The sequence below is a fragment of the Choloepus didactylus genome, chromosome 17 (assembly GCF_015220235.1).
Source record: "Choloepus didactylus isolate mChoDid1 chromosome 17, mChoDid1.pri, whole genome shotgun sequence".
Lineage (NCBI taxonomy): Eukaryota > Metazoa > Chordata > Mammalia > Pilosa > Megalonychidae > Choloepus > Choloepus didactylus.
Window position 1 is genome coordinate 50,862,804 of NC_051323.1, and position 15,475 is coordinate 50,878,278.

At 38.1% G+C, this 15,475-nt stretch overlaps 1 protein-coding gene across 1 annotated transcript in view; it reads left to right on the plus strand.

The window, feature by feature from the left end:
• LOC119512109 (protein CEBPZOS-like) overlaps nucleotides 1-14,840 on the plus strand; it is a 113,784-nt gene extending 98,944 nt beyond the window's left edge. Inside the window, exon 3 of the mRNA XM_037806624.1 lies at nucleotides 14,597-14,840. Within this exon, the coding sequence (XP_037662552.1) occupies nucleotides 14,597-14,840 (244 nt within the window). The remainder of the gene's footprint in view (nucleotides 1-14,596) is intronic.
• Nucleotides 14,841-15,475: the final 635 nt, after the last annotated feature.

The window sequence follows — 15,475 nt, forward strand, 5'->3', positions numbered from 1 at the left end:
ATCAATTTCTCAGGATTTCCCAGAAGATCATATCATCTGCAAATATTGACAGTTTTACTTCTTCCTTTCCAATTTGGATCCTTTTATTTCTTTATCTTGGCAAACTGCTCTGGCTAGAACTTTTAGCACAATGTTGAAAAACAGTAGTGACACTGGGCATCCTTGTCTCACAACTGATCTTAGGGAAAAGACTTTTCAGTCCCTCACCATTGAGTATTATGCTAGCTGTGGGTTTTTTTTTTTCATATATGCCCTTTATCATATTGAGGAAGTTTCCCTCAATTCCTACCTTTTGAAGTATTTTGTCAAAAAGGGATGCTAAACTTTGTCAAATGCTATTCTAATCTCTATCTCAATGAGCATTTGATTTCTCCCTTTTGATTTATTAATGGGTTTTATTACATTGATTGATTTTCTTATGTTGAAACATTCTTGCATGCAAGGGATGAATACCACTTGGTCATGGTGTGTAATTCTTTTACTGTGCCTTTGGATATTATTTGCAAGTATTTTGTTGAGAATTTTTGCATGTATACTCATTAGGGAGATTGGCCTATAGTTTTCCTTTTCTGTAGTACCTTTACCTGGTTTTGATATTAGAGTGATATTAGCTTCATAAAATGAGTTAGTATTGTTCCTTTATCTTCAATTTTTTGAAAGGGTCTGAGTAAGAATTGTGCCAATTCTTTTTGGAAAGTTTGGTCAAATTCCCCTGTGAAGTCATCTGGCTCTGGGATTTTATTTTTAGGTAGAGTTTTCATGATTGATTGGATCTTTGCTTGTAATTGTTTTGTTGAGGTCTTCTATTTCCTCTTGGGTCCATCTAGGTTGTTCATGTGTTTCCAGGAAATTGTCCATTTCCTCTAAATTGTCTACCTTGTTGGCATACAGTTGTTCATAATATCCTCTTTCTTTTCTTTTTAATAATTCACTTTTATTGAGATATATTCACATACCATGAAGTCATACAAAACATACAGTCAGTTGTTCACAGTACCACCATGTAGCTGTGCATCCATCACCAAAATTAATTTTTGAACATTTTCATTACCACATACATGAAAGTAATAAGAATAAAAATTAAAGTGAAAAAGAACAATTAAAGTAAAAAGAACACTGTGTGGTTTTTTGGTTTGTTTGTTTGTTTGTTTTGCCCCCATTTTTCTACTCATCCATCCATACACTAGACAAAGGGGAGTGCTATCCATATGGCTCTCCCACTCACATTGTGACCTGTCATAAGACACATCTTCTATACTCATCTTCAAGATTCAAGGGTCCTGGGCTGTAGTTTGATAGTTTCAGGTAATCACTGCTAGCCATTCCAATTCACCAGAACCCAAACAGGGTTATCTGTACCATGCTCAAGAGTGCCCACCAGAGTGACCTCCCAGCTCCCCCAAGAATCTCTCAGCCACTGAAACTTACCTCACCTCACTTCACATCCCCCCCTTGGTCAAGAAGATGCCTTCCATCCCAGGATGCCAGGCCCACATTCCTCCCTGGGAGTCATATTCCATGTTGCCAGGGGTATTCACACCCGTGGGTGCCAGATCCCACAGAGTCAGGAAGGCAGCGATTTCATCCACCAAGTTGGCTTAGCTAGAGAGAGAGTGCCACATCTGAGCAACAAAGAGGCACCCAGGAGGAGACACCCAGGCACAACCACAAACGGGCCCAGCCTCTCCCCTGCAGCAACAGTTCTCCCACGCGCAAGTCCCATGATTGAGGGCTCAGCCCATCAAACCACCAGTCCGCAATGTCCGTGAGCACATCAGCAACCATCAAGGTGAGGAAGCCCAGCACCCCTGCATTCTCCCCCAGCAATGTTCACATTAGTGGTAGCACACAATACCTCTCCTTTTGTGCCTGGCTTATTTTGCCCAGCACTATGTCTTCAAGGTTCATCCAAGCTGTCATATGCTTCATGACATTGCCCCTTCCCACTGCCCACAGTACTCCATCATGTGTATACACCACATTTTATCCATCCACTCATCTGTTGAAGGACATTTGGGTTGTTTCCATCTCTTGGCAATTGTGAATAATGCTGCTATGAACATTGGTGTGCAGATATCTGCTCGTGTCACTGCTTTCAGATCTTCCGGGGATCTGAGACCTATGGGATGCAACAAAAGTGGTACTGAGAGGGATGTTTATAGCACTAAATACATACATCAGAAAGGAAGAAAGACCTAAAATCACAGAACTAATGGAACAACTGAAGAAGCTAGAAAATGAACAGCAAACTAATCCTAAGCCAAGTAGAAGAAAAGAAATAAGGATTAAAGCAGAAATAAGTGACATAGAGAACAACAACAACAAAAAAATAGAGAGATAAATAACACCAAGAGTTGGTTCTTGAGAAGATCAACAAGATTGACAAGCCCCTAGCTAGACTGACAAAATCAAAAAGAGAGAAGACCCATATAAACAAAATAATGAATGAGAGAGGTGACATTACTGCAGATCCCAAAGAAATTTAAAAAATTATAGGAGGATACTATGAACAACTGTGTGCCAACAAACTGGATAATGTAGAGGAAATGGATGATTTCCTGGTAACATATGAACAAACTAGACTGACCAGAGAAGAAATAGAAGACCTCAACCACCAATCACAAGCAAAGAGATCTAATCAGTCATCAAGGGACTTCCCACAGATAAATGCCCAGGGCTGGATGGCTTCACAGGGTAATTCTACCAAACTTTCCAAAAAGAACTGACAGCAATCTTACTTAAACTCTTTCAAAACATTGAAGAAAATGGAACACTATCTAACATATTTTATGAAGCTGGCATCAGTCTAATACCAAAACCAGGCAAAGATGCTGCAAAAAAGGAAGGCTGTAGGCGAATCTCCCTAATAAATATAGATGCAAATATTCTCAACAAAATACTTGCAAATTGAATCCAAAGACACATTAAAAGGGTCATACACCATGATCAAGTGGGGTTCATTCCAGGCATGCAAGGGTGGTTCAACACGGGAAAATCAATCAATGTAATACAAAACATTAACAAATCAAAAGAGAAAAATGAAATGATCATCTCAATAGATGCTGAAAAAGCATTTGACAAAATCCAACATAGTATCCTCATGTTTTTTTGTTTGCTTGTTTTTAATTTCTTTGGGATCAATAGTAATAACTCTGCTCTCATTTCTGATTGTTTATTTGGGTCTTCTCTCTTTTTAACTTTGTCAGCCCAATTAAGGGTCTGTCAAACTTGTTTCTCTTCTCAAAGTATGAACTTTTGGTTTTATTTACTCTCTATTGTTTTTTACTCTCCAGCTCATTTATTTCTGCTCTAATCTTTATTTCTTTTCTTCTACTTGCTTTAGGGTAGTTTGCTGATCATTCTCTAGCCTCTTTGGTTGTTCAGTTAGGTCTTTGGTTTTAGCTCTTTCTTGCCTTTTGATATATGCATTTAGAGCTATGAAGTTCCCTCTCTACACTGCCTTTGCTGCATCCCATAGGTTTTGATATGTTGTGTTCTCATTTTTGTTCATCTCTAGATATTTAGCAATTTCCCTTGCAATTTCTTCTTTGACCCACTGATTATTTAGGAATGTGCTATTTGACCTCCATATATTTGTGAAAGATCTGGTGGTTATTGATTTCTAGCTGTATTCCTTTATGGTCAGAGAATGTGCTTTGAATAGTTTCAATCTTTTAAAATTTATTATGACTTGTTTTGTGTCCCAGCATATGATCTATCCTGGAGAATGTTCCATGAGTGCTAGAAAAGAATTTATATCCTGGTACTTTGGGATGTAATGAATATATATATTATATTATATATTTTATATCTATCTATCTATCTATCTATATATATATATATATATCTGTTAAGTCTAATTCATTTATCATATTGTTTAGGTTTTCAATTTCCTTATTGCTCCTCTGTCTAGTTGTTCTATCTATTGAAGAGAGTGGTGTATTGAAATCTCTTGCTATTATTGTATAAAGGTCTATTGCTTCCTTCAGTTTAGCCAGTTTTTATCTCATGTACTTTTGGGTAAATACACATTCATGATTGTTATTTCTTCTTGGTGAATTGTCCATTTTATTAGTACATGGTATCCTTCTTTGTCTCTTATGACATCATTGCATTTAAAGTCCATTTTGTCTGATATTAGTATAGCTACCCTTACTTTCTTTTAGCTGCTGCTTACATGGAATATTTTTTTCCATCCTTTCACTTTCAGTCTCTGCACAGTGTCTAAGATGAGTCTTTTGTAAACAGCTTATTGATGGGTCATACTTTTTAAACTATTTTACCAATTTTTATCTTTTAATTGCAGAGTTTAATCCATTCACATTCAAAGATACTACTGTAAAGGGAGTTCTTGAAACAGCCATCTTATCCTTTGGTTTATTGTTGTCAGATCATTTTCCCCCCTCTCTCCTTTTTTCCTTTAAGTTATCCTTACTAATACCTTCAGTTTTGTGCCCTTCTCCAGAACTTGCTCTCCTTGCTTTTTTTTCTCAACCAGTAGAGCTCCCTTTAGTATTTCTTGCAGGGTGGGTCTCTTGTTAACAAATTCTCTCAGCATTTGTCTGTGAAAATTTTAAACTCTCCCTCAATTTTGAAAGAGAGCTTTGCTGGATAAAGAATTCTTGGCTGGTGATTCTTCTCTTCCAGGACCTTAAATATGTCATACCACTGCTTTCTTGCCTCCATAGTGCCCACTGAGTAGCCAGTGCTTAGTCTTACATTGTTTCCCTGTATGTGGTGAATTGCTTCTCTCTTGCTGCTTTCAGAACTTTCTCCTTCACTTCAGCAGTTGACAATCTGATCAGTATATGTCTCGGAGTGGGTTTATTGGGATTTATTCTATATGGAGTTTGTGGGGCATCTTTGATTTGCATATTTATGTTGTTTAGAGGGGTTGGGAAGTTTTCCCCAACTATGTCTTGAAACACTCTTCCTAGCCCTTTACTCTTGTTTTCTTCTGTAGCACAAGTAATTCTTATATTTGTGCGCTTCATGTCCATCATTTCCCTAAGCTCCATTTCAAATTTTTCATTTTTTTTGCCATTTGTTTTTTGTGTGTTCATATTCAGTTGGTCTCCCCTCTAGTTCACTTATCCTTTCTTCTGCCTCTTCAAATCAGCTGTTGTGTGTCTCCAGTATATTTTTAATTTGATCAACAGTGTCTTTTATTTTCATAGAATCTGCTATTTTTTATTTACTCTTACAAATTCTTCTTTATGCTCTTCTAGAGATTTCTTGATGTCCTTTATGTCTTTAACTACCTCATTCAAGTTTTTTGGAGGTTTGTTTGTATTCTTTTATTAATTGTTCTAAACTTTGTTTCTCTTCTGGCTTTTAAATTTGTTCATTTGGTTTGTCCATATCTACTTGTTTCTTCAGGTGCTTTATGATTTTTTGTTGGCTTTGGGGCATTTGCTTATCTTGGTAAAATTATTTTGGGAAATGCAGGATTACTTGAGCATTTATATATAATTTGGCAGAGCTACAGCTTGCTGGAATGAACTTCTCCTACCCTACCAGCAGATGGCACTCTTGAGCTACTTCTTACTCTTAAGCCAGTGTTCCCCCAACTTCACTTGTTTGCTGGGTGGGGTCCAAACTGGGTGGGAATCCAGTCAGTGCACCAGTTCTCTGTGTGCACTGGAGCCTGCTTGCCCTGAGAATGCAATGTGGGCCCCGTGCAGCTTGGCAGGGACCCTGCTCATGGGTTCCATCCTGCTCAAATGTGCCCCACTCCCTGCCTGCCATGTACTCATGAGTCTCTGGGTGTGGGAGGGGTTCCTGGTATTTCTGCATGGCACCCTGTACTATCCTTGCTTCTTGCTTGTGTACCCCCAGACTTCTGTAGTGAGACAATAAATGTGGTCAGTTCTCGCTTGCTGCCTGTCAGGTTCCCTTGGAATCTCCCAGCCACGTGGCTGTGGAGAATTATCTCCCCAGTTAATTGTTAAGGTGGGTGCAAGGGAGTGGAGAGCTGCTGTTCACTCCCTTGTCCAGTGGCCATCTCACTGTGCCAGCTCTGGGATGAGGTCCTGGCGAAACAAACTCACCCCATCCCTCAAAGCACAGTCTCTCCACTGCTCACACCACAAAACTGCACTCCCAGGCATTCTATGGCCCCTCTTGAACAGTCAGCACCTTGTTGGGTCTGGACATATACAGTGCGCAGGGCTGCCCAGATGCTGCCAATATGTTGGTGCAAGTTTGAAAGTCGCTCTCAGAAGGGGCTGACATTGCTGGTTGCTCCCGCCCACTGCTACTGCCTTCCCACTAGACTTTTTAATTAATGGCCACTCTTGCCCTGACCACTCCAGAGAGGGCATTTATGCTTCATGCTGGGGAGCAGACGCCCAGTGGCCATGGAGCTCAGGGTTCCTTCCCAGTGGCCTCCCTCTCTAGTGTTTTATAGTGGAGGAGTGAGTTCTGTCTGTCCTTATTCTGTCATCTCCCCAGAAGCTCCTGTAGTGTGCCTTTTATAACCAAGCCTCAGGAGCCACACAGCGTCATGTTCACTGCATTCTGTGCATTCTGTTCAAATCTTTTGACGATTTTATTTTATTTCTTATCATTTAGCTGTAGAAGTTCTTTATGCATTCTGGATTTGAGTTATTTGTCAGATATGTATTTTGTGCATATTTTCCGCAGAGGCAAAAGCTGTTCTCCTTTCTTTCCAGCATAGATTAAATTGAGCTTTTATAGATCTTTATATATATTATATATAAACTATATAAATTAGTATGGTATCATTTTCATTTTCTTAATTGTGGCTTTTGAGGAGCAAAATGTTTGAATTTTGGTGAAGTTTAATCTCCACTCTTTTCTTTTATGGTTATTATTTTCTGTGCCCATCTAAGAAACATTAGCCTAACTTAAAAAAATATATATTATTGTATATATTCTAGGAATTTTATTGTTTTAGCTTTTATGTTTAGGCCTGTAATCCATATCAAATTAATTTTTGTCTATGTTGTAAGGCAGGAGTTGAGGTTTATTTTTTTTCCATATGGATATTAAGTTTACAACACCATCTGTTGAAAAGTCTTTCCTTTCATCATTAGATTGCTTTGCCACCTTTGTTAGAAATTAAATGACCGTGTAATTGTGAGTCTATTCCAGGGTTCTGATTTTGTTTCATTGTTCTTTTTCTTTCTTAGAACATGTTCTTGATTACTATTGTTTTATAGTAAGTTGTAATCAGTCGGTATAAGTCTTAGACTTGGTTCTTCTTTTAATAAGATAGATTTTTCCATCTATGTCATTTGCGTTTTCATAGAAATTTTAGAATCCACTGGTCATTTTTTACAAAATGGCTTGATGACATTTTTTTTTATTAAATTCAGTTTTATTGAAATACATTCACACACAATACAATCATCCATGATATACAATCCACCGTCCACAGTATGATAACTTAGTTATGCGTTCGTCACCACAATCTATCTCTGAACATTTTCCTTACATCAGAAAGAACCAGAACAAGAATAAAAAATAAAAGTGAAAAAAGAACACCCCAATCATCCCCCCATCCCACCCCATTTGTCCTTTAGTTTTTATCCCCATTCCTCCACTCATCCATACACTAGATAAAGGGGGTGTGATCCACAAGGTCTTCACAATCACACTGTCACCCCTTGTAATCTACATTATTATATAATTGTCTTCAGGAGTCCAGATTGCTGGGTTGGAGTTTGGTAGTTTCAGGTATTTACTTCTAGCTATTCCAATACATTAAAGCCTAAGAGGTGTTATCTATATAGTGCATAAGAATGTCCACCAGAGTGACCTCTCGACTCCATTTGGAATCTTTCAGCCACTGAAACTATTTTGTCTCATTTTGCATCCCCCTTTTGGTCAAGAAGATACTCTCAGTCCCACGATGCCGGGCCCACATTCATCCCTGGGAGTCATACTCTGCATTGCCAGGGAGATTTACAACTCTGGGAGTCGGGTCCCACGTAGGGGGGAGGGCAGCAAGTTCACCTGTCAAGATGGCTCAGTTAGAGAGAGAGAGGGCCACATCTGAGCAACAAAGAGGTACTCAGGGGGAGACTCTTAGGCACCATTACATACAACTTTAGACTCTCCTTTGTGGTAATGAGCTTCATAAGGGCAAGTCCCATGCTCGAGGGCTCAGCACATCAAACTGCCAGTCCCAATGTTTGTGACAACATCAACACCAGTCCAGGTGAGGATGTCCAAGACATCCGCACCTTCCCCCCAGATCCTCGGGGCTGGGGAGGGGGAGGCTGTAAATATATTTTTTATTATCTGCCCAAATTACTCTAGGATGTGTCACTATATCACTCCAGCCTATACTAACCTACTGTATCTCACTTCCTATTCAAAGTTCCACGCAATTGTGGTGTTTGAACAAATCGACTGTAGAGTTGTACCGTTTAGAAAATTTAGATCCTGTACCAAACAGATATCTATTCCCTTGGTCTCATATGAAAGTTGAAGTTTTAAAACACAATCAGTTTCAACCTTTATCCTTTGGCCTGGCTTGCCCTGGTCTTAACCAGACCTGCTTCATTCATATCACTAATTGAAGTCTGGGCTCTTTTTCAGCTTTTTTTATTTTTTTTGGCAGTGGCTGTATGCACTAATACTGACATTCATATCTGCCAAGCTCTAGCTCTGAGTTTCAGGTGTCTCAGAGATATGCATTGTTCCAGAGACCAATCAGGTTATACGCTAGGGGATCAGAATCTCAAAGTTTAGAGATAGGCCTTACAATTCAGGGATAGAGTTAACTGCTGTAAGACTATTACAATTATTGTGTCCACGTTAGGCTATATTCTGAGATTCAATTCTGAGTTTACACATTGTACTTACTCCATATTGGTGAGGCATCATCCCTCTCACCATGTTTTCTCCAACACTTTTACTCCTATATATATATTTTCCTACAATTTTATAGAGTTATATTCACATACCATACATTTATCCACAGTGTACAATCAGTTGTTCATGGTATCATCATAAAGTTGTACATTTATCACCACAATCAGCACTTGAACATACTGATTACTACAAGAAAAATTGTTTTTTTTTTAGCAATAAAAAATGATAAAAAGAAAAATAACATGTCATACAATACAATATACTACTAAGGACAGCAAATAACACCACTACCAAGAATCCCATATTACTCCCCTATATCCCCTTGTCATATACATTTAGCATTTGTGTATTGCCTTTGTTACATTTAATGGAGGTATATTACAATGTTACTGTTGACCATAGACTCCAGTTTGCTTTGATTATGTTTTTTCCTGAATACCATCCCTTTTTCAAATTTCTACATGGTTGACATTCATTTGCTTTCCCACATGCAAAAACATTTTTATATTTGTATATTTAGTAACAGTCATTGGCCACTCCAGTTTTTGCCATGTTATACAGTCCCAGTCTTTATCATGTATCTTTACCTCTGTGTCATACATTCTCCTATCCCACCTCTTTCAGCTTTACTCACAGACATCTTTGTTCAGTGTACTTACAATACTGTGCTACCATCACACAGTATTATGCTATCTATTTCTGGATCTATGCAATCAATCCTAGACATTCTGTAGTCCTTCAGCATCAAATGGCTGATCTCTGCCCTCTTTCTATCTCCTGGTCGCCTGTGTTGTCAGCTTTTAACTCCCAAAGTTTGTTCATTAATGTCTGTTAATATTAGTGAGACCATACAGAATCTGTCCTTTTGTTTCTGGCTAACTTCACTCAACATAATGTCCTCAAGGTTCATCCACATTATTACATGATCTATGTCTTTGTTCTGTCTTACAGCTGCATAATATTCCATCATGTGTGTATACCACAGTTTGTTTATCCACTCGTCCTTTGATGGACATTTGGGCTGTTTCCATCTCTTGGCAATTGTGAATAATGCTGCAATAAACATTGGTTTACAAATCTCTGTGTCTTAAGTTTCAGTTCCTCTGAGTATATACCTAGCAATGGAATAGCTGGGTCATATGGCAAATCTCTATTTAGCTTCCTGAGGAACCTCCATACTGTCTTCCAGAGTGGTTGCAGCATTCTACATTCCCACCAACAATGAATAAGTGTGCCTCTTTCTCCACATCCTCTGCAGCACTTGTCATTTTCTGTTTTTTTGGATAATGGCCATTCTGGTAGGTGTGAGATGATATCTCATTGTGGTTTTGATTTGCATTTCCTTAATAGCCAGTGAAGTTGAGCATTTTTTATATGCTTTTGAGCCATTTGTATTTCCTCTTCAGAAAAATGTCTGTTCATGTCTTTTGCCCATTTTTTAATTGGATTGTTTGTCTTTCTGTTATTGAGATGCAGGTTTCCTTTATATATTTGGGATATTAAACCCTTATCTGATATGTGGTTTCCAAATATCATCTCCCATTGTGTAGGTTGCCTTTTGACTTTTCTGACAAAGTCCTTTGATGTATAAAAGTGTTTAATTTTGAGGAGATCCCATTTGTCTATTTGTTCTTTGGTTGCTAGTGCCTTGGGTGTGAGGTCTAAGAAACCGTCTCCTTTCACAAGATCTTTAAGATATTGCCCTACATTTTCTTCTAAGAGTTTTATGGTCTTGGTGCTAAAGTTTAGGTCTTTGATCCACTTTGAGTTAATTTCGGTATAAGGTGTGAGATGGACATCCTCTTTCATTCTTTTGGAAATGGATATCCAGTTCTCCAAACACCATTTATTGAACAGGCTGCTCTTTCCCAGTTGCTTCGGCTTCACTGCCTTATCAAAGATCAGCTGTCCATAGATGTAAGGGTCTACTTCTGAACACTCAATTCGATTCCATTAATCAGTATATCTGTCCTTATGCCAGTACCATGCTGTTTTGAGCACTGTAGCTTTGTAATATGCTTCAAAGTCAGGTAGTGTGAGACCTCCCACTTCATTCCTCTTTCTCAAGACATTTTTGGCTCTTCGGGGCACCTTACCCTTCCAAATAAATTTAGTTATTGGTTTTTCTATTTCTGTAAAGTAAGTTGTTGGGATTTGAATTGGTATTGCATTGAATCTGTAAATCAGTTTAGGTAAAATTGCCATCTTAACTATATTTAGTCTTCCAATCCATGAACATGGTATGTTCTTCCATTTTTTCAGGTCTTGTTCAATTTCTTTTAGCAGTTTTTTATAGTTTTCTATGTAAAGGTCTTTTGTGTCCTTGGTTAAGTTTATTCCTAAGTACTTGATTCTTTTGGTTGCTATTGTAAATGGGATTTTTTTCTTGATTTCCTCCTCTTGTTGCACATTACTTGTGTATAGGAACACTACAGATTTTTGCATGTTGATCTTGTAGCCTGCTACGTTGCTGTATTCATTGACTAGTTCTAGTAGCTTTGCTGTAGATTTTTCTGGATTTCCTACATATAGAATCATGTCATCTGCAAATAGTGAAAGTTTTACTTCTTTCTCTCCAATTTGGATGCCTTTTATTTCTTTTTCTTGCCTAATTGCTCTAGCTAGAACTTCCAGCACAATGTTGAATAACAATGGTGATAGTGGGCATCCCTGTCTTGTTCCTGATCTTAGAGGAAAAGCTTTCAGTCTCTCCCCATTGAGTGTGATGTTAGCTGTGGGTTTTTCATATATTGCCTTTATCATATTGAAAAAGTTCCCTTCTATTCCTATCCTTTGAAGTGTTTTCATCAGGAAAGGATGTTGAATTTTGTCAAATGCCTTTTCTGCATCGATCGAGATGATCATGTGGTTCTTCTGCTTTGATTTATTGATGTGGTGTATTACATTAATTGATTTTCTTGTGTTGAACCAGCCTTGCATACCTGGAATAAATCCCACCTGGTCGTGGTGTATAATTCTTTTAATGTGCTGCTGGATTCGATTTGCGAGTATTTTGTTGAGGATTTTTGCATCTATATTCATTAAAGAAATTGGTCTATAATTTTCTTTTTTTGTAGTATCTTTGCCTGGTTTTCATATTAGGGTGATGATGGCTTCATAGAAAGAGTTAGGTAGCTTTCCCTCTTCTTCAATTTTTTTGAAGAGATTGAGCAGGATTGGTACTAATTCATTCTTGAATGCTTGGTAGAATTCACATGTGAAACCATCTGGTCCTGGGCTTTTCCTTTTTGGGAGCTTTTTGATGACTGACTCAATCTCTTTACTTGTGATTGGTTTGTTGAGGTCATCTATTTCTTCTTGAGTTAATGTTGGTTGTTTATGCTTTTCTAGGAAGTTGTCCATTTCATCTAAGTTGTCTAGTTTATTAGCATATAGTTGCTCATAGTATTTTCTCATTATCTCCTTAATTTCTGCAGGGTCGGTAGTTATATTTCCTTTCCCATTTCTGATTGCATTTATTTGCATCTGCTCTCTCTTTTTTTTTTTGTTAGCCTAGCCAGTGGTCCATCGATTTTATTGATTTTCTCAAAGAACCAACTTCTGGTTTTGTTGATTCTCTCTATTGTTTTCTTGTTCTCAATTGCATTTATTTCTGCTCTAATCTTTGTTATTTCTTCCCTTCTGCTTGCTTTGGGGTTAGTTTGCTGTTCTTTCTCTAATTCCTCCAGGTGAGCAGTTAACTCTTCAATTTTTGCTTTCTCTTCTCTTTTAATATAGGCATTTAGGGCAATAAATTTCCCTCTCAGCACCGCCTTTGCTGCATCCCATAAGTTTTGGTAAGTTGTGTTTTCATTGTCCTTTGCCTTGAGGTATTTACTAATTTCTCTTGTAATTTCTTCCTTTACCCACTGGTTTTCTAAGAGGGTGTTGTTTAGCCTCCATATGTTTGTGAATTTTATGACCTTCTGCCTTTTATTTATTTCCAACTTCATTCCATTGTGGTCTGAGAAAGTGTTTTGTATAATATCAATATTTTTAAATTTGTTGAGACTTGCTTTGTGACCCAACATGTGGTCTATCCTAGAGAATGTTCCATGAGCACTTGAGAAAAAAGTGTATCCTGCGCTTGATGACGTTTTGATTGGGATTGTATTAAATCTGTAGATTAATTTGGGGATAATTAACAAAATTTTAATAAAGGGAGTTTTTTAACCTGTGAATGTCTTGGGAATCTTCCTTAATTTCCTCTTTCAATCTTTTGTAATTTCAGGTGCAGAGATTCTATCAGCATTTTTTAAATTGACTTCAAAATATTTTTGTGAATAATTTAAATAAATTACTTTAAATTTCACTTACCAATTGTTTGCTAGTAGTATTTTAAAAAATCCAATTGATTTTTGTATGTTGACCTTGTGACCAGTTTTAGTTCTTGTACTGACTGTTCTGGTTTGCTAATGCTGCTGTTACACAAAATACCAGAAATAGATTGGCTTTTATAAAGGGGATTTATTTGGTTACAAATTTACAGTCTGAAAGCCATGAAAATGTCCAAATTAAGGCATCAACACAAGTATACCTTCACCAAAGGAAGGACAATGGCATCTGGAAAACCTCTGTTAGCTGGAAAGGCATGTGGCTGGTGTCTGTTGATCCTAGGTTGTGTTCCAGCTTCTCTCTCAGCTCCTGTTCATCCTTACTCTTGGGGCATTTTGTCCTCTCATAGCTTCTCCGGAGCAAACTCTGGGCTAGCATCTCCAAAGTTAAGCAAAAGTCTGCTTTCAGGGGCCATCTCCAAAATTTCTCTCTTAGCTGCTCTTCAAAATGTCACTCTCAGCTGCTCTGAGGTCCTTCTGTTTGTTAGCTTTTTTATGGTGCTCCAGTGTTAAATCAAGACCCATCCTAGTGGGCGGGGTCCACATCTCCATGGAAATAATCCAATCAGATGTTTTCCTCGCAGTTGGCTGAGTCACATCTCCAGGGAAACACTCAATCAAAGGATTACAACCTAATCAACACTGATTCATCTGCCCCCACAAGACTGCATCAAGGAACATGGCATTTTGGGGGACATAATACATCCAAACCAGCAAAATTGCTGAATAAAAACCTCCCAAACTTAGGAACTTAAAAACTGATATATATTTTTCCATGAATCTGCAGTTTAGGCAGAGCTCTTTGGATACAACTTGTCTCAACAGCTCAAAGGCTGATGGCTGAAATAATTTGAAGGCTCACTCACCCACATGACTGGTGGCTGAGGTTGACTATTCTTAGGGTGCATACTGAGGATATGGTTAGAAGGCTTGCACATGGCCTTTTCATGTGGCTGCTTAGCTCCTTCACATCATGGTATCCTACTCCTAAGGGCAAAACTCCTGAAAGAGAGATGGACAAATGCATCACCTGTTATGACCCAATCTTGGAAGTCACACGGCATTGGTTCCTCTGCATTCTGTTCCTCAAGACAGCCACAAAATTGCCCATTCAAGGGGAGTGGAAAAGACTCCACCTCCTGATGGGGGAGTGGTAGGATTCTGGAAGAACATATAGTATTGGAAATTTTACAGTGGCTATTTTTGGAAACACAGTTTATCACAGGTCTAGTAGTTTTTTGGTAGATTCCTTAGTATTGTCTAGATAAACATTCATCCTATTTATGAATAAAGACATTTTTACATCTTTGTTTTTAATCTTTGTCTTCTGATTTTTTTTTTTTATCTTATTGCAATGACTAGGACTTACAGGACTATGGTAATAAAAGTGGTAGAACTGCCTTGTGTTCATGCCTCAGGGTGGCCCACAGTATGGAGCCACTGGCAAAGAAGATTTTTAAAGGAATTTTAGTAGCTGGAGTTATGGGCATTTTTGGAGCTTATTTTTTGTTTAATAAAATGAACACGAGCCAAGATTTCAGGCAAACAATGAGTAAGAAATTTCCCTTCATCTTAGAAGTTTATTACAAATTCCTTGTACATTCTGGAATGTATGGAATCAGACAGCAAGATCAAGAAAAGTGGATGAACAGCAAAAATTAGGACCAGTCGTCACATTCAGCTTCCCAGCTAAGCTGTTTGGAGGGAAGGAGAAGAAACATGAGCCCACCACTCTGCAGCCTATTGGTAGTCTGAAGAACATCCTACTGAATAACAGGAGCCCTTGGCCTGCCATAGCCTGCACCTCCTGGTTTCCCACCCTCTATGCAAAATCCACTGCTTCTTTATTTTCTTCGGTATCATTATTTATTGTCCAAGATTTTTGTTTTACAAATTAAAGATCAAGAAGGATGCAAGAAAAAAAAAAAAAAGTGGTAGAAGTGAACATCCTTTCCTTGTTTCCATTATGGGGGGTAGTGTTGTCAATTTTTTATATTGTAATATTTGCTGTAGATTTTTCATAGATGTTGTTTTAGTTTCCCAGCTGCTCAAACAAACCATATATCGGGTTGACTTAAACAATGAAAATTTATTGGATCACAGTTTTGAGGCTAGGAGTACTCCAAAATTAAGGCAACAGCAAGGCTATGCTTTCTTCCAGGAGACTGTGGAATTCTGGGGTTGGCTGCCAGCAGTCCTTGGTCCTTGGCTTTTCTGTCAGTAGCAGTGCACATGGTGGACTCTCCTGCCTTCACTCTCTGATTTTCTGTCTGCCTATAAAGGACACCAGTAATCTA